At 43.4% G+C, this 20373-nt stretch overlaps 2 protein-coding genes across 3 annotated transcripts in view; both read left to right on the top strand.

Moving 5' to 3' along the window:
- Mmp13 (matrix metallopeptidase 13) overlaps positions 1-20373 on the top strand; it is a 209785-nt gene that overhangs the window by 117756 nt on the left and 71656 nt on the right. The window lies entirely within an intron of this gene.
- Mmp10 (matrix metallopeptidase 10) lies at positions 3632-12931 on the top strand. Of its 2 annotated transcripts, none has more exons than XM_075968017.1 (10): positions 3632-3768; positions 4361-4605; positions 4699-4847; positions 5282-5407; positions 7061-7225; positions 8769-8910; positions 9725-9858; positions 10522-10681; positions 11457-11560; positions 12696-12931. In XM_075968017.1, exons 1-10 carry the CDS (start codon positions 3661-3663, stop codon positions 12794-12796), a joined length of 1434 nt encoding a protein of 477 aa, XP_075824132.1. In that variant the 5' UTR covers positions 3632-3660; the 3' UTR covers positions 12797-12931. The 2 variants fall into 2 exon arrangements, with proteins under 2 accessions (XP_075824132.1, XP_075824133.1); XM_075968018.1 differs by lacking the exon at positions 12696-12931 and adding an exon at positions 11891-12006.

Below are 20373 nucleotides of genomic sequence, written 5' to 3'. Positions count from 1 at the left end.
TTCAGCTCTTATAAAGGCTATCAAGGCTTACTCAGGGTCCAGAAAGATTCACTATGGCAGACGAAAACTGGCTCATTGGATCTAAGGGTAAAATGAAATAAATCAACTCATTTACATTACCGCTACATGTGCTTTATTCCTTGAAGCATGGGGCATAAGGTATAAAATTTAGGGCAAAGCATAAGGGTAAGAAAGGGGGTGATCTTCACAAAGCTTTCAGTCTGTATAGGCACACAGGCAAGCTAGCAGTCCCAAAGGCGGTAACAATGGTACCAAGCATGCATTTTCAGAGTCACAGTGTGGATCTGCTACCTTGTGTCTCAGACAGGGTGTGACTGAAGTTCCCCTGTGGCTGGGAACACAGCCTTGGCAGCTGTGCTAACCTATGGGCTTGATTTGTATTAGCATCTAGGTAGTTGAGTTAAAAGGAATCTCTTTTGGGGTTTTTGCTTTTGACTTCAGCAGTCTGCGCAAGTGAGAATTTTTCTCTTTGAAGCTAGTTTTAGTGACTCAGGCCTCTTTCCCGTATAAACAACTAATTTCCTGGGCTATGATACTATGTTAGTTGAAACCAAGGTGAAGGATAATACAGAATATTAGAAGTCTGCTAAATCAAAGCAGAAGACCAGTAGATTACACCTTTCTGGGTCTGCTGTTAGATCAGACAACCACCTCCTGTTCGGGGCTCCTTTCTTATCAGTGAGTACTGTCAATAAAGTTGTGGGGGTGTAGATTTTGGCTGTGAGAACAGAGATTTGACTGAGTGGATGCAAGGCTTCATGGTATGGGGAAGTACCCGGTTGCTGAACAGTAAAAGTCAGGTTTATACACTGCTGGAATACTGTAGAAGAGAAAAATGCCATGATTTCAAGATTTTTACAGAACTGACAGTGACTTATCCAAAGGACGGATGTTTTTCCCTTAGCTCTGTGAAAACATGTTCCTCCATGTGGACGTGGACATAGACACTCCCTATGAATTAGCCCAATAGCTCGGCCAGCTGCCCATTTCCTGCATAATACTGTGGGGTCACCAAAAAAGGAAAACCTTTAATTGGGGCTGGCTTCCACTTTCTGAAATTTAGTCCATTATTATCCTGGTGGGACATGGCAGCGTGCAGGCAGATGGTGAAGGAGCTGAGAGTCCTCCACCTTAATCTGCAGGCAGCAGAAGGAAACTGTGTCACATTGGCCAGTCTTGAGCTTATAAGACCTCAGAGCCTCGCTCCACAGTGAGACACTTCCTCCAACAAAGCCAGGCTCCTAAAAGTGCCGCTCCCTATGGGTCAAGCACTCACACACTGGGCTATGTATGGGGGCCATCCCTATTCAAACCACCACAGAGAGAAACCTCAGCTTTTATTCCTCATGTGGCATCCACCTTTCTTTTTTCTTTCTTTCTTTCCTCCCCACCCCTTTCTTTCTTGAGACAGCATCTCTCAATGGCCTGGAACTCACTGGACTGCCTGAGCAGGCTGGCGGTTGACGCCCCGAGATTCCCTACCTCTCCCTGTGCTGGAAGTCCAACCACACCGCCTTCTATTTTTCCATTGCAACTGAAGTTTGCAACCCCCAGTTACTCTTTTGATCAACATGTAAACTGGGGTTAGCTAGCCGTTCTCTAGTTCATTCCTCCATTTTTATGATTCTAATCTCAATCTTCTTCGGTTGTTATGCCAATTAAAAATAGCACATACTTAAAATCTCATATATAGAAGCTCTGTTCTAGGAATTGAACCTTTCCTTAATTAACGGCATATGCCTGCTTGCTTTACTGTAAAAAATATTCCGTAAATTTGATAGATAATAGTGTACTTAATAACAAAGAGGACTCCATAGCCCCAAGCCATTAATCTCCTCCAGGTGTGTGGCTTAGAGTAAGTTTATCCATCCAAATCAGTCCTAGAAGTCATGTCCTTGCACGGTTAGTCAACTAGTCACAGCCATAGCTCTTGGGCACACAGGAACCATAGCAGGGTGTGCCAACTCTAACAAAGGCATGACTCAAAGGAGCACAGGGCATCTCAGAACTTGTGAAGTCAGGCATCTGCCCAGCCAACAAGCTCTTTCTGTGAAAGACACAAGAACAAAATGTAATAGGGCTTCTCCAGCACTGAGTTCACATAAAAACTCATCCCCTGAGTGATGCTATCCATTTCACAGGAACAGGGATCCTGTGGTATGTTATGTACTTGCTGGAGTGTAGCTGACTTTGTCTCGTCTGCTAGTAGCCAGCTTCTCTGCTCCTGATTTTCAGATTGGTATATTCTCTGTGCAGTACCTATGCTAAATCACAATTGACAAGTTGGCCCAGGGCAAGCACCCCTCCCTCAAGATGTGCTTCAGTCTCCGTTGCCATGGTGCCCTCTGGTAGGGAGGTAGATGGTACTAAAAAAAGTCACTCCTATATTTACTTGCTTCTTCCACTAATTTGAAATTCATACTACAGATACGGCAGCATTATTTTCCTTTCACTGGCAGAAAAATGTACTTTAGACATTTGGCACCCTCGGACCTCTGTATTAAGACCTGTGGGGCTGGAGAGACGACCCTGCAGGTGAGAGGACTTGCTGCTCCTCCTGAGAACCTGCTCAAGTCCCTAGACAGCAGCCCACACCACCTCTAACTCCACTCCAGGGAATCTGACTTCCACTTCCAGCTTCTGAGGGCACCTGAACACATGTGGTGTATACGTATAAATAAAAGTAAATATTTCTTTTAAAAGAGCTAATTTGGTCTTAACAGCTACTACAGACTTTCTCTGTTTGAAGAGCCCTCAGGTTGGCCAAAGGAGGAAATGAAAATACTTTTAATGGGTAATGTTATGTGAAGAGAAAGGACTGGAAATTCCATTGTCAACCTTAATCATTTGTGCTTTAGAAGAAGGGAAAGGATAAAAACGGAAAAGCAAAGCTAAGGGAGGAGGTAGGGGGAGCATCTTCATCCAATATGCAATTCGCTGACTTCCATTTGACAAGCCTTCATGGAGCCAGTGCATGGTGACATCATCATGAAACAACCGAGACTGATGACATCACCGTGAAACAGACGCTGGGTGGGCACCTGGGCTTCACTTCTGGACCTTGTCCCCTCCATGTTGGCTGCCTTCTCACAGTGCACCCCACTCCCTCCCAAAGGCCAGTAAATCCATCTGGAAATCGGTAACACTTGTACACCCAAGGACTCAAAAAATGGAATTTCTGTCATTATATCTTCCTAGATAGCCATCATCATTGCTGCATTTGGAATCTTCTCCCGTTGATCTATTTATTTCTTGCCAGCATGTATTTGAGCCTAATGCGTGTTGCTAAAAACAAAAACAAAAAAAACCCACTGCTTTCAAAATATCTAAATATTGTATAAACATTAACTCTCTAGTCAGTTCCTTTTCCTCTTCACAAACACAGAAGCCACTTCCTGGAGAGTAAGCATTCTTTCCAGTGTAGTAGGGCGAGGGATTCACTGATGTAAGCCATTCCGTCTTCGTGCTGAGCTTCTATGAAAGAGCGTGCAGTCATTGAGATTAAAAATAACACACACGTGAGTCATGCTGTTAGTGACCTAAACACTGACTCCCTATAAAAGAGTGGCCAAGAAGACGGAGATGTAGAAGTCAGAAACTAGAGAAGGATTGTTGTTAAAGCAAAGGCAGTCTGTCTGGATGGCGCGACTGGCTGTCCAGGTGCTGTTGTTGTGCCTGCCCATATGTTCGGCATATCCTCTGCAGGGTGCAGCGAGGCAAGAGCCCCCAAACATGGATTTTGCTCAGGTAAGTAATCAGCTCAAGTGAAGGACAACGGTACCTCTTTGGTCTTCCAACAGGAGTAGATGACCTGATTAGAAGTTGTGTTGGAACATATCAAAGTGTAAGAGGTAGAAATTCCATCTTTACAGAGAAGAAAAGAGAGGCAAGGAAGTGTGTGTAATTCCTCAAGGATGGCCGACGGCAGGAGCCCAGATTGAGAAAAGATGAGGGGGAATGGAGGAAAACTCTTCTTTCAGAATTATTTATCTTCTACAACTTCACGAAATAATGCATATTCTAATTTTTCATTTGGGAAAAAAAGAATTTATCTAACACCATTCAGTGTTAGCAGGTCTATGTTAATAATGGAAATGGGAAGACTTAGATACAGTCATTTATGCAGTAATACACTTCTGCCAGGTTCCTTACTCTGGTAGCTTATTAAATTACAAAAAAAAATAATAAAATGGGGGCATCTTTGTGAAAAAATCAAATTAGATATGACATCCTACTTTTCTTTCCCTAAACTGTGAAAAATTAAAATGAATTTTGAGGATTTTATAAATGGTTTAAAATTCATAGCCATAATTTAAAACTGTACCTGTCATTCCACTAGCGATATCTAGAAAAGTACTACAACTTAGACAAAAATGAGAAACAAATGTTTAAAAGAAAGGACAATAGTCCTGTGGTCAAAAAAATCCAAGAAATGCAGAAGTTCCTCGGGCTGGAGATGACAGGGAAGCTGGACTCCAACACAATGGATGTGATACTCAAGCCCAGATGTGGCGTTCCCGACGTTGGTGGCTTCACTACCTTTCCAGGTTCGCCGAAGTGGAGGAAAAACCACCTCACCTACAGGTAGGTAATTGGGTCCAAAGTTTTCACACAATGCTAGCACTGCCAGAGGCCTCGCAGCAACACACATTTCCTTCTTCCACTTCTCTCATCCAGGATTGAAAATTATACACCGGATTTACCGAGAGAGAGTGTGGATTCTGCCATTGAGAAAGCGTTGAAAGTCTGGGAGGCAGTGACCCCGCTCAGGTTCTCCAGGCTCTCTGAAGGAGAGGCGGACATCATGATCTCCTTTGCAGCTGGAGGTAATGAAGTTCTGCTCATGTTACTCATCTGGTGTTTGAGTTGTTCAGGCTTTTAAAACAAAATGCCTCACACTGGAAAATTTGTAAACATCAGAAAGATATTGCTTAGAGTCCCTGAAAATAAGAAATTCAAAATAAAGGAAGGGCTGCAGACTCAGTTTAGTGAGAGTCTGTTCTTAGGGAGCACCTGTGTAGCAGAAGTGCCCAAAAGGTTCCCTCAGTGCCTACCACCTGGGCACTCACTGTCACGGACCACCCACTCCCTGAGCATCTCCTAATGGAGCTGCCTTGTGACCCCATCACATTGGAGATTACATGTCAACATGAGAACTTTGAGAGGCAGCAGCGTTCAGCCCACACAGCCCTGTGCTGTCTTACTGAAAGGGGTTAGAAGAAATTCTTACTAGTATTTCCATGAACTCGTTTTCCATCAGAACATGGAGACTTTTACCCTTTTGACGGACCGGGACAGAGTCTGGCTCATGCCTACCCACCTGGGCCTGGATTTTATGGAGATGTTCACTTCGATGAGGATGAGAAATGGACACTGGGATCCTCAGGTAGGATGAGTTGTCGAAGAATAACTTGTCTAGAGCAAGTCTCAAATGGATGACTTGTTGGCTTCAATTTCTGACTGTCCATGTGGCAATCAGAAGCTCTGGTGCTCTAATCATTACTAACAAGCTGTGTAAATTGCTTCTTTCTTTGTGCACCAAGTATAATACAGTAAACGCTGCTAGGTGTCCTTTCCACAGTCAGGGCCTTGTGAAGGGCTTCAGTGTCTTAGGACTGATACTGCTCGCCACTGCAGTAACAAAGGAGCAGTACTGGAAGGGCACCCCACAAGATGACACCCCAGGAGTTGCCCTTGACCTTGAATTCTCATTTGCCTCTCTTTCTTTTAAATGCAATGATTGGGAGAAAATATCAAAAACTGAAGGGAGATGCTCTGTTTAAATAAACGTGCCACCTTTACTAGCTCGGAAGCCTTTCTCCTCCTCAAACTTTTTCTGGGAAACCTTATTGACTACTGGTAACTGCACTCTACTTAAATTTCTTAACTGGCATTTGAAGTTTGGAAACATGCCGTTGAAACACCACAATTTCTGCATTTCTGAGTGTGGGTCAGACGATTAACACGATTATCTGACTGTGCAGGTCTGTAGTGCTAAGTACCACGGGATAGGAACGACAGTTCTTCTCTCTAAGAGTCTGAACCTCTGCTTTAATGATGAGCACCAACAGAGCCATTCATAATGTGAGGCCGCTCTGAGTCCAGCCGTGTTCATGGCGTGAACAGGCAATGGACATGTTTCTGTTTATTCTGGGACTTGTGCTCTTTGTATGACACCTATTACTAGGGGGTGAAATTTCTCTAAAATTTAACTTTTGATGGCTTCATAAACATATATGATGCATTGTGAATATATTTATTTCCATTAACTTCTTTTAAGAAGGTCTTTATAACAATCAGAAGTTGATGGTGATGAAACTCCCCATAGGTTTGGTTTTTTTTTTCAATTTATTTATTTATTAAAGATTTCTGCCTCCTCCCCGCCACCACCTCCCATTTCCCTCCACCTCCCCCAATCAAGTCTCCCTCCCTCATCTGCTCGAAGAGCAATCAGGGTTCCCTGACCTGTGGGAAGTCCAAGGACCGCCCACCTCTATCCAGGTCTAGTAAGGTGAGCATCCAAACTGCCTAGGCTCCCCCAAAGCCAGTACATGCAGTAGGATCAAAAACCCTTTGCCATTGTTCTTGAGTTCTCAGTAGTCCTCATTGTCTGCTATGTCCAGCTAGTCCGGTTTTATCCCATGCTTTTTCAGACCCAGGCCAGCTGGCCTTAGTTCCCCATAGGTTTGTTACTTACAGAGTGGAAGACTATATAAATAGCTTGTGCTTGATTCAAACTGCGGTGAAAACCAGTTTGTTACTAAATCCTAACAATTGTTATTGTCATGCAATTCATCTTCATCCTGTCAATAAAACAGGACTTACCACTGTTGATACAGGAGAGCAACTAGTAAACTGTCTCAGACCCTGACTTCAAGTCAACCATGACAGACAGGTGATGAGTCTGGAGTATGCCAGTTAGTGAGCAGCAAAATAAGGAAAGGCAGTGTGTGATCCAGACGGAGCCCTGAGCAGGAGTGTGTGCGTGTTTGTGGGATAGTAACTGCCGGACTCTGAGGATCTGTGCTTTCTCAAACAGGCATCAACTTTTTCCTGGTTGCTGCTCATGAGCTTGGCCATACCTTGGGTCTCTTTCACTCAGACAAAAAAGAATCTCTGATGTACCCAGTCTACAACTTCTCCAAAAGCCCAGCCCACTTCCGGCTCTCTCAGGATGATATAGATGGCATTCAGTCCCTCTACGGTGAGCACGAAGAAAAAGGCCAGGATGCTTTTGTTTGCTTGCTTGCTCTTGTCATTTCTCTCTAAGAATGCAGTATGTGTCACTAATAGCAGTAAATTCATCTTTACCTCAGCCCTGATGACCCAGACAAATAAAAGATTGATAGCATCAGAAATAACTTAGACTTGGTACTTAAAGAACTTTCTGAGCCCAGATCTTCACAAATGAGGAAGGAGTCCAACAAATGATCAGGAGAAAAACTGACGATACAAGTGTTTAAAAAGTGGCTGACCACTGGACCAAGGCCACAGACTTGAGTTTATCTCGAATGTAGTAAAAAGGTAGCAACAGGTGCCCATAAGGATACATGTTAGGTGTATCCCTGCTGGAGTTTATACCTCCTGTAAGGAAAGAAAAGGAACTTGCAGGCACGAAGGCTGAATTGTTGGAATGGGATGATATTCTGCTTCCCTGAGCCTGTACAACACCCAATTAGGAGCCTGGAGCAATGGTGACACCAGGTGACACCCAGGCTGTCAGGAGGTTCTGAGCCTCAGCAGTCACTCTAAGTCCGGGATAACCAGGCATTTACAAAGAGCTGTGGAGTATGAAGGAACTGTTAGGGAGAGAGATTGGGTGGAAGCCAGAGGATCCAGTGACCAGAGAAGAGTGTGTGGGGTGGGCCTGAGGACAAACTGGAGCCTGCTGTGCTCTGTATCCGCTGAGCTGCAGAGGATCAGCCCCTCCAGCTCGTCCACTCACTCTCGTGACAATACCTAGAATTCCCCGACCCTACTGGCAGTCCCCAACCTTGTCACCCCTGGAACCCCCTGCCTGGAAGGAATAAGGATATCCTAAAGAGGCATTTCTATCTTTTCTTTTGTTAATGTCCAATGAAAGTGTGGACCCCATGAAATTCTAGTTTCCCCAGGAATTTCACTGTGGGCAAAGACTGAGCCCTGCAGGTGGGAATGTCTCTACTGAAAAAACATTTATTCCTTATCTGACCACCTTGCAGCTGAGAATGGGGGAAGGTTTACGGATAGGAAAAAATCATTATCTGGCTTGGTTGGGTTGTTTAGTTGTGCATATCCTTCTACCTAAACCAGTTAGGGTCCCAAGGATGGATTAGTTGCCTTATGTCTTCATCACTGTTCCAAATCGCTCACACTGAATAAATAACGTGTTTACAATTCTTGTTTTTAAAAAAGATTGCTGTGTAGTGAGTCCTCAGGAAAGGTCTGTTTTTATTACATGCTATTTGTGTATGGGGGAGTGCACGCCCACGTGTGGGCATGTGCACTTGAGCATACATTTGAAGGTCAGAGGCCAACCTGTGGGAGTGAGTTCTCTCCTTCCACCATGTGGGTCTTGGGAACCCATTCAAGTCATCAGGCTTGGCAACACCAGGTCCCTTTACCAGTTGAGCCGCCTCCCTCGCCCCAGGAGTGAAGGGCCTCATATTGTTACATCTTAAAACACCGTGAAAAAGTTTGGACAGTGTGTAAATTGTTAGATGCATCTGATCTTCTAACATTTGCCTCCCCTAACCTGTTCTCTTCAGGACCACATCCCTACTCTGGTGTCACAGTGGTGCCCACATCCTCTGTCTCTCCAAGAACTGAGATCCCAACCAAGTGTGATCCTTCTCTGTCCTTTGATGCGGTCAGCCCCCTGAGAGGGGAGCTCCTGTTCTTTAAAGACAGGTGAGAACACAGCATTGTATTTCCCTCCCTATTTTTGGTGTTCAGTGCTCAGAAAGGAAAATAAGCCTGGGATTATGTATAATGTATTTATATAATACATATAATGCAATATGATTATAACATATTTTGGGCACATTTTAAAATCGTTCAGGTCTGATTTATATTGCATTTTAAGGATCTCCTTGGAATTGTTCAGAATATTTCTTTCCAGACTCCCAGATGATTTTTGCTCAGTAGAATATAAGATCCATTAAATCAGGGAACTTTATCTCTTCTTTTTATTTTTCACTCTTTAAATATCATAACTCACGGAATTTCTAAAGGTGCCATCCATCTTTAGAGATAAACAAGTATCTTTAGCTTTGCTAGAAAGTGCTATTATTTAACTCATTTTAGAAAAGGTGATCTATACTCGTGCACAACACTCAAACAGTACCAAAAGAACAAAGAAAAAGCCCTCCCATTCCTGCTGCCCCAGACCCCTGCCGTGTGTACCGACTGCTCTCGGCTTCCTTTGCCCTGCTGTACCAAGATTCTCACATTTAAAAAAATACACAACATTTTAAACGTGTCAGCCGAGTCATAAAATACTTTTGCACAGCATCAAGCTGGGTAATCTTATTGGAACAGGGTGAACAGCCCTGTCACCCCGGGTTGTGGGACAATGCGGTGCCTGTCACCATCACCTGAAATCACACGTGAGACAATGCAGTGCGCACTACTGTGAGCAGGTGAATCATTGCCGACAGAAGCCTGTGCCCTTCTGCGCTTACTGTTGTAAGGAGAAAGACTGTTGCAGCTTTGTATATTACAGGTACCTTTGGCGCCTATCCCACTGGAACCCCGAGCCTGAAGTTCACTTGATTTCAGCATTTTGGCCCTCTCTTCCTTCACACTTAGATGCTGCCTATGAAGCAAATAGCAAGGATAGTGTTTTCATTTTTAAAGGTAAGAACTGTATCAATTTTTTTTTGCTTTGCTGAAATAAAGCTTACTGTAAGACGTTGGAAGTATGAGTTTTCTCCATTGTGTTAAATTTTAGAGGTTTTCTGGGAAGAACAGATCAGAATTGGTGATTGTAAATAAGCATTTTACGCATCTGACCTACCAAGGACAGACAGCCTCAGGAGGGAAGTCTGGGGAGTGGAGACCAAGAGGCTGTTAGAAGAGATGACCAGAGCTGGCTACTATGACCCAGAGGATAAATAAAGATATAACTATGAATAAATCCCAAGGAATGAATACAGAAAGGGCAGCGAGTCTGCTCATCTGTTTGTTCATTTGCATTTTCTCCTCTCCAGAAAGGATTATTTTTGAGACAAGATTTCACTATATAGCTCTGACTCCTCTGACTCACTGTGTAGACCAAACTGGCCTCGAACTCACAGAGAATCCCCTGCTTCTGCCTCTCCAGTGCTAGGACTAAAGGTGCGTGCCACCGCACCCACCCAGGAAACATTTTAAAATACCAGTTGTGAACTAAGCGTGGAGTTAAGAGTTGGAATGAAAGCCAAGACTTCATCTTTCATCTTTATCAAACAAGCCACTGTTCTCATTTCTAAAACCAACTAGTTTTGCTCAAACAACATTTCTTGGGAAATTTTTCAACAGGAACTCTGTTCTGGGCAGTCCGAGGAAGTGAGGTCCAAGCAGGTTACCCTAAAAGCATCCACACTCTCGGCTTCCCTCTCGCTGTCAGGAAGATTGATGCCGCTGTGAGTGACAAGGAGACGAAGAAGACCTACTTCTTTGTGGGCGACCAATACTGGAGGTGAGATCTAGGGAGAAAGTTTGCTTGAAGCCTAATTACAGAAAGTTTTCTTTCTTTCAGCATACCTGCCTACCCTCTAATGTTTCCAAACCTCAAATGTTCAGATTAAGCAAAAGATAGCATGGTGGTTCAATTTTGCAAATACAAAGGGCTTTCCCAGAGTGCACCACTGGCCATGTATCTAGTCAGCAAAGGATGTGAGGGTGAACACAAGACCACAGGCACACAGCCTTCTCAGACACGAGGGATGGTGACCCCAGGCGACAGGCACACTGCCTTCTCAGACACGAGGGATGGTGACCCCAGGCCACAGGCACACTGCCTTCTCACTCCGTTTCCTTCCAGCACTTGGCTGCCATGCAAAGCCAGGTGCAGCCGGTGCAGAGCATACCAGGTCCCAGTATGGTAGACAGCGCAACTATTTTTGGCCAACTGTTTTAACTTAGCTTCCATCTTTTGTTTATATAGATTTTATTATATATTTATGACTAGTAGATTCTTGGGTTTTATATGTCCAGGCTTAGAAAATTGACCTAAGGTACACAACAGAATTTCTATAGACTATAGCAGGATGTGTCTGTTTCAGGGGATCATTACTCTATGAGAGCTTACAAGCCCAGGAAGTCCACGTGTTACCATACCCTCCTCCCAAACAAAAACATTTAGCACTGCACAGCTTGAAAAGCTGTCCTGTACCCCGCACTGTGAGCATGCCTCATACCATGTGTGTGACAGGACTTACGGTGTGGCTCTGAATTCCTTTTCCATGCTGTAGATTTGATGAGAAGAGATGGCTTATGGATAAAGGCTTCCCCAGGCTGATAAAAGATGACTTTCCAGGAATCGAGCCACAGGTTGATGCCGTGTTGCAGGCATTTGGTAAGAACTTCATGTCATCAACAGTAGGGGCATTGGGCGTTTTAGGGTATCACAGTGAAGTGTATGTGGGCTGTTTCAACTTGACGCTTACTATAAGAAATGTCACAACAAACATTTGCCTACAAGCTTTTAAATAACATCCACTAAAACTTGGCAAAGTTGGTTGGTTTTCTGTGATGTCAAACTTGATAAGGGTGTTAAAACAGCAATAATGAAGTGAAAATCAAAGAGCTTTCAAATCCTTGTGTCTTTTTACTTAAATCCTGAAATGTTAACTTGTAATTGATGCAAATTTGGTCTAAAATTTGTTTTTCTTTAATAATTTTCAAGATTCTCTTTCATAACACTGGAACAATGAACAGTGGTCTTTCACACCGCTACTGCGTCATATAAGATACAGCCAATGTGAGCCAGGCTGGCTGGAAGCCTTTGTCTCCTATGCCAACTTCTGTGCCTGGGCTCCTGTTGCAGTCTGAAATTATGGCTGTTGTTCACTAGAAAATGGAGAGTGCTGAAGTTTGTTCAAAAGACAAACTTTGATTGTTGGTGATGACTTCTGGGGAAACAAAGCAGTCGTTTGTCCCCTTGAAGGCATGTCTGGGGCATCTGCCAGGGCTTCAGTCATGGTGCTCATGAGACCATGGACATTGCTTTTAAAACACCTTGCCCATAATATACACAAAAAGAAAACGAGCCTCTGATTTGTTTGCTCATTTGTCTCATTCTCTTGGGTTCATTGCCTCCCATACCATGCTGGTTGGGGCAAGGGAAGTTGGAAAGAAAGGGAGGACGCCTTAAATACTAAAATCTTTTAGAATTTTTTTTTTAGTAGTATATTCTGGTGTTTTCGCATGCTAGCTTCAGAGCCAGAGAAATGAGATGGAACCCCTACTCTGCTGCTCACTGGGGCTATTGCCTTGGGAAATGTTAACCCTTTCCAGTTTTCAGTTTGCCCTCTTTCAGTTTTGGCAGACATTTTTGGTAAGGATTCACCAGTGAGTTGAAATCACACAGATCATTCAGCTTGGTGCCAGGTAGACACCACCTACCGCACACCCTCCTGTACCAGCTCCCTGCTCTTTCCTAGATATTCATACCATAAACTTGCTATCATTTTTCTCATCTGTGTTCGCAGGGTTTTTTTATTTCTTCCATGGATCATCACAGTTTGAGTTTGACCCCAATGCCAAGATGGTGACACACACTCTGAAGAGTAACAGCTGGCTCCTGTGCTGACTGCCACAAGAAGATATGCAAACACTGTAAAAGGAATCCTGTCATTGCTCACCTAATTTATTATATATCAGAATGGTTATTTATTCCTGTATGTCTGTGGCTCAAGAAGATGAGCCCAGAAGATGTCCTTCTTAATGAGCATCCCTGGAACGCTTGCTCTTGAGTTGCATTATACATCTCATTGCAGGCAATGAGATGATGTATCTTCATGGGTATTTTATTGCTTAATAAAGAGCTTTATTTTTGAACAATTCCTTGCTTCCTGGAGTAATTCCTGCTCAGAACATTAATCATGCTGTGTGCTGAACATTGGACAGACAATATGCATGCAGTAGATATGAGGAAGTCATATACCCCACGAATGGGGACAATGGCCATCACATATCCTCTTCTATCCTCTGCACCAACAAGATCTTTACTCTTGCCTCATGCACATTGTCCTGTAAGACTGGGAAGGAGCCTTCTAGAATACTGAAGCCTGCAAAATGAGGTCGACTTAGTCCATTTCATGCCTTTACATATAGGGAAATAAAATAATTTGCAGGCTTAGTCATCTCTTCATTTCTTTGGGTTTTGTTTGTTTGTTTGTTTTTTGAGACAGGGTTTTTTTTTTTTGTAGTTTTGGAGCCTGTCCTGGAACTAGTTCTTGTAGACCAGGCTGGCCTCGAACTCAGATGTCTCTTCATTTCTTCACTGGTACTCCTTCCTGTCACAGAAACTGGATTTCTCACAACTTCTCTCCTTTATCAAGACATTCTCATTAGAATTTTGTTTTAGAAGTTTCTGGGTCACATTGACTTGCATGCATTTTTATTATCTACAGTGGCTGCCCCTTAAGCAATGGTGGTTTCAGCCACAAGGGCAATAGCCTGAGGAGATTCTGTTGCCTTGGGTACTGGTTCTTTAAAAGATACTAAGGGAAACATCTAAATCTAAAAAACTCAAAACTCAAGGTTTTAGGTGGAATTCTGTTTGCTCAGAGAGACTGAATGGCAAGTAGCTAAACCTTTCTCTTCTCTGGGGTCTTCCAAACCACCCAGCACCCTTCTCTCTGCCCTCAATTCAAACCCCTTGCTACACATGGTTTCTCCTTACAACTTTTTGTCAGTTGCTTGCTGAATCAGCCTCCTGCATGCAGGTTAATTTTATTTAATCAAAGTCATCTTTGAATTGTTAACAAAAGCAATAAGGAAAAAATGCAATACTCCTTAAAATAATATTCCCCAACATTTCTCCCTTTTTCCTTAGCAAAAATGAAAAGTTTTAACTTTAACACAGTAAGACTGTATACAGTTAATATATTTTTCAAGTAAAAAATATATTAACGATCTACTGAATTACAATTCATTTGTGCCTAGTAAACTTAAAGAAAATAATCCATAATCTGTCCTATCTTAGTAAATCCAACATTTGATACCTAACTTACTTTCTATCATGGCTAAGGAAAACTGCAACTGTAACTATCTGGTCTGCAACTCCATTAGAGGCACCAGAAGGATATAATATTATTTAAGTAAACAAAAGTGCCATTGCAAACAACTTCCAAAATGACAGAGACATGTGGCTGTCTGGACAGTCACCCAAAGTTCCTCTGCAATGCTGGGGTATTCATCTTCAGCCTACAGGCCCATAGTATCTGACAGGCATTTCAATGGAGCAGGAAAATAGAAAGACTGTCCTAACTACATTGGGAAAACTTTTTCATTCACTTCCCTCTGTGTCCTGCAGAATGTCTGGCAGTTTCTTCTGTGAAGTACAAACCCTGAAGGACCATCCCACCTTGTTTTAGCAAAGTTCAGCAGTCACTATCCTGTGGGTCCTGCATGTCCAGTTTATATAACATACTGTCAAGCAGTCCAGGCAAGAGCAGCTGCTTGACCAAATGGCTAGCCTTGCCATATTGAAAGCAAACTCCATAAAGAGTTCCTTCAATGCCCATAATCTCTGATGTAAATTGGTGCTATCAGGAGCAAATGTGTCTCATTATCATGAAAAGCCCTAAGTTTAGCAAATGTTTTAAACATCATATTCGGTAGGTCTTTAAAAGTTTGGAAGACCATCTAAAATATATCTCTATATGATCTGGAAAGCATACCTAACATATTTACAATATAACAGATTGTTATAAATGACTAGCCATTAACCTATACTTCCTGATTATTTTATATAGTTTTTAATAATAGCTTAACAAAACTTGAACTTTGCTTCACTAAAGCAGACCCGAGCCAGCAACCTCTGTGGGACCAGGCCCAAGCCAGCGACCTCTGCTAGAGCATGCCCAAACCAGTGACCTTCGTAGGATCAAGCACAAGAGAACGCCCTCTGAGGGAGCAGGCTTGAGCCAGGGCTACCTCTGTGGGACCAGCCAGAGCCAGCAACCTCCAGAGAGCAGGCCCAAGCGAGCAACCTTCATGCAAGTAGGGCCAGTCCAACAGCCTCCACAGGTCCAGGCCCAGACCAGTGACCTCTGCCAGAGTGACCTTCATGGGCCCAGGTCTAAGCTGGTGACCTCCTCTGGAGCAGGCCAGAGCCAGAGTAGGCCAAAGCCTACCACATAAGCAGGCTCAAGTCAGGGACAGCTGTGTGAGTAGGCCTGAGTCAGCGACCTCCACCAGAGCAGACCCAAGACAGAGACCTCTGTGGGGCCCAGCCATGTTAAGCAAGGTATAGGCAGGCCACCCAAAGGAAGTTCTTTACTTCCAACCATTATCACCTGCCAGAGTAGAACTCAAGAGGTCTGAGTTTTACCCTGAAGCAATACCTGGTAGCAGGAAAGAACCACAAGCTGAGATAACCCGACCACCGCCCAAGGACAAACCATTTAAAGGAAATTACTAACATTCCAACCACTGTAAATAGGATCACCTGCCAGCACACCTCACCAGGACAGCCCTAGACAAATGTCAGCCAATCAGGGGTCCTGAACCTCAGAGACCCCCTCACCCCTACCTTTACTACTATAAAAACCCAATTCTAATTGAGCTCAGGGCTCTCTGGCTATTCTGATACATTGGACATGTGGAGAGACCAAGTTTGCAAACTTGATTAAAATAAAGGCTCTTTGCTTTTACATATGGGACTTGGTTTCCTTGTTGGCTTACGGGGATTGCCCAGATTTGGGCACAACAACCTCCACAGGTGACCTACGTAGGACCAGGCCTGAGCAATCAACCTCTGCTGGAGCAGGCCCAAGATAGTAACTTCCACAGGAACAGTCACAAGCCAGTGACCTTTGTGGAACCAGGCCTGAGGCAGCAACTTCTGTGGGAGCAGGTCCAGGCCAGTGACATCCATGGGAAATCGCAAAGCTACCTTAAGGAAAGAATATTTAAGAGCTGCAAGGGAAAAAGACCATGTAACATATAAAGCAGACCTACATATCTGTGGGGGCTGAGAAATGCAGACCCATTTCCTTTCTACCATATCTGATGGTCAGAGAGTTTGGGGAATAACAAGGCTTAATCACACCTAGATGAGAAGGTGGTTGTTGCCTGGCCCCTTTTTGAAGTTAATATAGCTTAATGCCATCCTGACAGGTGGTCAGGAAATGCCAAGGTACTTCTGATCCTTCCATTGTACCTATGAGGTCACCCGGGGAGGGGCTGTTTTCTGCCTACGTGACCAAGTGTACGTGAGTATACGTGACTTGGGTCTTCTTGCTACCTAGGCAACAGAATGACTGCATGAGTTCACCTCTTGTACAGTGTTAATGAAACCTCTTGTTATTTTCTCCTATAGTTTATGTTAGGTGTAAAAGTTGTGGAAAAATAAACGCGGTGATTTTCAGGATCTGAATAATCCCCGAATCTCCCTCCCAATACTGTCTTGTGGTTTTCTGTCTTTATTTTCCCATGCCTTTATACTGGTAAGAAGTATTTTTGTTGAGGCCAGTCCTCAACATATGGTGGAACAATGTTGAACCCCAAAAAACCACAGAAAAGTGACCAGGCATACAAGGGAGATCGTGAAGAACCCCATGAGAAAATTGTACCATAGGTGGAGAGGTGAGTAAATAAATAGGAAATAAATAGGAAAAGGAAAGAGAAAAGTGGGGAAGCAATCGGGAGTAAAAAGGTAAATATTGTAGATATGAGACAAGGAAATAGTATTCAACTATCTGTACTGTTGCTGGGATGTATTTTGATAGCTAGAGGAGCTAAAGAGACGCAGAAACAAAGAAATTTAGAGTTAGTAAATAGTGTATTCCCGCCCCTGGGCTGGCAGCTATTCTCTGCCTTCCTGCTGCTCCAGGTCTCCCGAGGCCAGGGTAAGGCCCCGCCTTCCCCTGAAAGCTGAGGTGCTTAGCTCACCAAGCCGCTGCCTCTGTGGCTGCAGAAAGGGTAGGAAGAGAGAAGGAAATGTTGCCTTTGGCCTAGCGAGGACCTAGGTGACCACTGAGATTGGGCAGTCCACGCACATATGCTGTAACCAGCCGAGGCTGACCCACGCTGTGCGGTGGAGCCAGGAAGGGCAGGAGAGGAGGAGGTTTAAAGGGCTATACCTCCCACAGCCAGCACCCAGAGCAGGTGAGAGGCTAAGGAGCCTATATGAATAATTCTAGAGCTTTTAAGAGAGCAGAGAACTCAGGAATTCTCCTGATTTTGTGATTACAAGATTTAAAATAAAAAGGCAAAAATAGTTTTAAAAAACCAGCATACTATACCTGCCTGAGCTTGTGATCTCATGCTGCAGTCTAAAAGCTGTTACAATGGCAGACACTCTAACACTGGCTTCCGTTGAGATTGTTAGACGTAGAAAACATGGCCTGTACTCTTCCCAGAGCAGGAAATGAGGGATGGACCATCTTGTCCCAGGCAGGATGACCAGGCTAGTCAAGGTCTCTGAGAGTGTAAACAAGCAGGTTAAATATGCTTTCTTTTTTCCAGTTTCCATTTTTTGCTTCTTTGTCAAAAATCTGGTGTTCGTAGGTGTGTGGGTTGATATTAGTTCGATTGGTCCTCATATCTGTTTTTATACCAATATCAGGCTGTTTTCAGTACTGATGTAGGTTGTTGACTAAATCTCTAAGAAATTGCCAAACTGGTATCCAAATGGCTATGCCAGTTTGCACTTCCACCAGCAATGCAGGGGTGTTCCCTTCACCCCCCAACCTCTCCAGCATAAGTTGTCACCAGTGTTTTTGATATTGGCCATTCTTACAGGTGTAAGATGGAATCTCAGAGTTGTTTTGATTTGCATTTCTGCTACCTAAAAATGTTGAGCATTTCTTAAGTGTTTTTCAGTCATTTTAGGTTCACCTGTTGAAAGTTCTTTGTTTAGGTCTGTACTACGTTTTTTTATTAGATTATTTGTTCTTTTGATGACAATTTCTTAAGTTCTTTACATATTTTGGAGATCAGCCTTCTGTTCAGTATGGAGTAGGGGAAGAACTTTTCCCATTCTGTCTTGCTGACTGTGTCTTTTGCTTTACAGTTTCTCAGTTTCAGGAGGTCCCATTTATTAATTATTTCTCTCAGTGTCTGTGCCACTGGGGTTATATTTAGGAAGTGGCCTACTGTGTCAATGCGTTTTAGTGCACTTCCAACCTTCTCTTCTATGAGGTTCTGCTGGGGGACAATGGTCCTTTATCCTGTCACTTACGTCATTTTTAATAAAATGCTGATTGGCCAGTAGCCAGGCAGAAAGTATAGGATGGGCGACGAGAACAGGAGAATTCTGGGAAGAGGAAAGAGTCAGTCTGCAGCTGTCACACAGACACAGAGGAAGCAAGGTTTAACTGCCTTGCCCAAAAGGGTACCAAACCACGTAGCTAACACAGACAAGAATTATGGGCTAATATAAGTTAATAAGAAGCCTCAGCTAATAGGCCAATCAGTTTATAATTAATGTAGACCTCTGTGTGTTTCTTTGGGACTAAACAGCTGTGGGCCCAGGAAAGACAGAAATGTCAGTCAATCAGGTTCAGTGTGGTTGGTTTTATGTTGATGTCTTTGATCCACTTGTACATGACAATAGTTATGGATCTATTTTCATTCTTCTACATCATTTTTTAAATATGCTTTCTTTTTTTCTATTTTCCTGTCAGCTAAGCAGACTTGCAATTTGGATTACAAAGATAGCTTACAAAATTTTAATAAAATGTCCAATGTGGGCTGGAGAGATGGCTCAGAGGTTAAGAGCCCAGGTTGCTCTTCTAGAGGTCCTGAGTTCAATTCCCAGCAATCACATGATGGCTCACAATTATCCATAGTGAGATCTGGCGCCCTCTTATTTCATGTATATATCTCCAGCCAGAATACTGCATACATAATAAATAAAATAAAATGTGCAATGCTAAGTTAAAGGATGTTATGCTAAATTTCCCGATAGAAAGATATGCATATGAAGAAAGTGGGAAGTAGCCTTGAACATGTTGGCACAGGAGACCACTTCCTAAATGCAACACCAGTAGCACAGACACTGTGAGTAACAATAAACAGAACCTCCTGAAACAGAGAGGCTTCTGTAAGGCAAAGGACGCAGTAAACAAGACTAAATGATAGCTTACAGAACGGGAAAGATCTTCACCAACATCACATCTGACAAAGGACTGATCTCCTTGGTCAGAATGGCTGTTATGAAGAAAACAGATGAGAAAGAATGCTGGCCAGGATGTGGAGAAAGGAGAACTCAAAACATAAGCTGTGCAGAGGTTCCCAAAATGAACAAACTGAAAATAGAATTGCCATGTGACCCAGCTGTACCAATACCAGGGATCTATCCAGAACCATATGACAGAGAAACATCCACCTCTGCTAACAACTGCACTGTTCACAATGGCTTGGAAAGAGCCTGTCTGGATGGCCATCAGGAGATAATGGGGAAAGAAAAAACAGCCCATGTGCATAGCAAGATTTTATGCAGCCTTAAGAAATGGACTCTTGATGTCCCCAGGAAAATGGATGCCCCTGAAAGTCATTATGCTAAATAAGCCATGCTCAGGAAAACAAATACAGCGTGTTTTCTCTTATATAGGAGAGCATAGGGTTAATTTGTGTGCATATGTGTCTGTATGTGTGCGTGCATGTATATATGAGCATGCGTGTGTCTCTGTGTATAGATGTGTGTATTGTGTGTGTTTATGAGTGTGCTATGTATGTATGCATTTGTGTGATGTGGGAGTGTCATATATCAATCTGTTGATTTCATTGGCTAAGTAATAAACAAACTGCTTGGGCTCATAGCTTAGAACATAGGTGGGTGGAGTAAACAGAACAGAATGCTGGGAGGAAGAGGAAGTGAGGTAAGACGCCTCAGACAGAGACGCCATCCTCTCCTCTCCCGGGCAGACACATGCAATGAAGCTCCAACCCAGGGTGGCCGTAGGATAGAATCTTCCCGGTAAGACCGGTGCCCACAGATTATTAGAGATGGGTTGATTGGGATATCAGAATTAGCCAGTAAGGGCTAGAGCTAAAGGGCCAAGCAGTGTTTAAAAGAATACAGTTTCCGTGTAATTATTTCAGGTAAAGCTAGCCGTGGGGGCCGCCGGGTGCTGGGAACGCAGCCCTGCCGCTCCTATTACAACATTTGTGGTGTATGTCTGTATGATGTATACATATATGTGTCTGTGGTAT

This window comes from Microtus pennsylvanicus, chromosome 3 (genome assembly GCF_037038515.1).
Source record: "Microtus pennsylvanicus isolate mMicPen1 chromosome 3, mMicPen1.hap1, whole genome shotgun sequence".
Taxonomy (NCBI): domain Eukaryota; kingdom Metazoa; phylum Chordata; class Mammalia; order Rodentia; family Cricetidae; genus Microtus; species Microtus pennsylvanicus.
The sequence above is the reverse complement of the archived record's forward strand: the minus strand, read 5'-3'. Positions and strand labels throughout refer to the sequence as shown.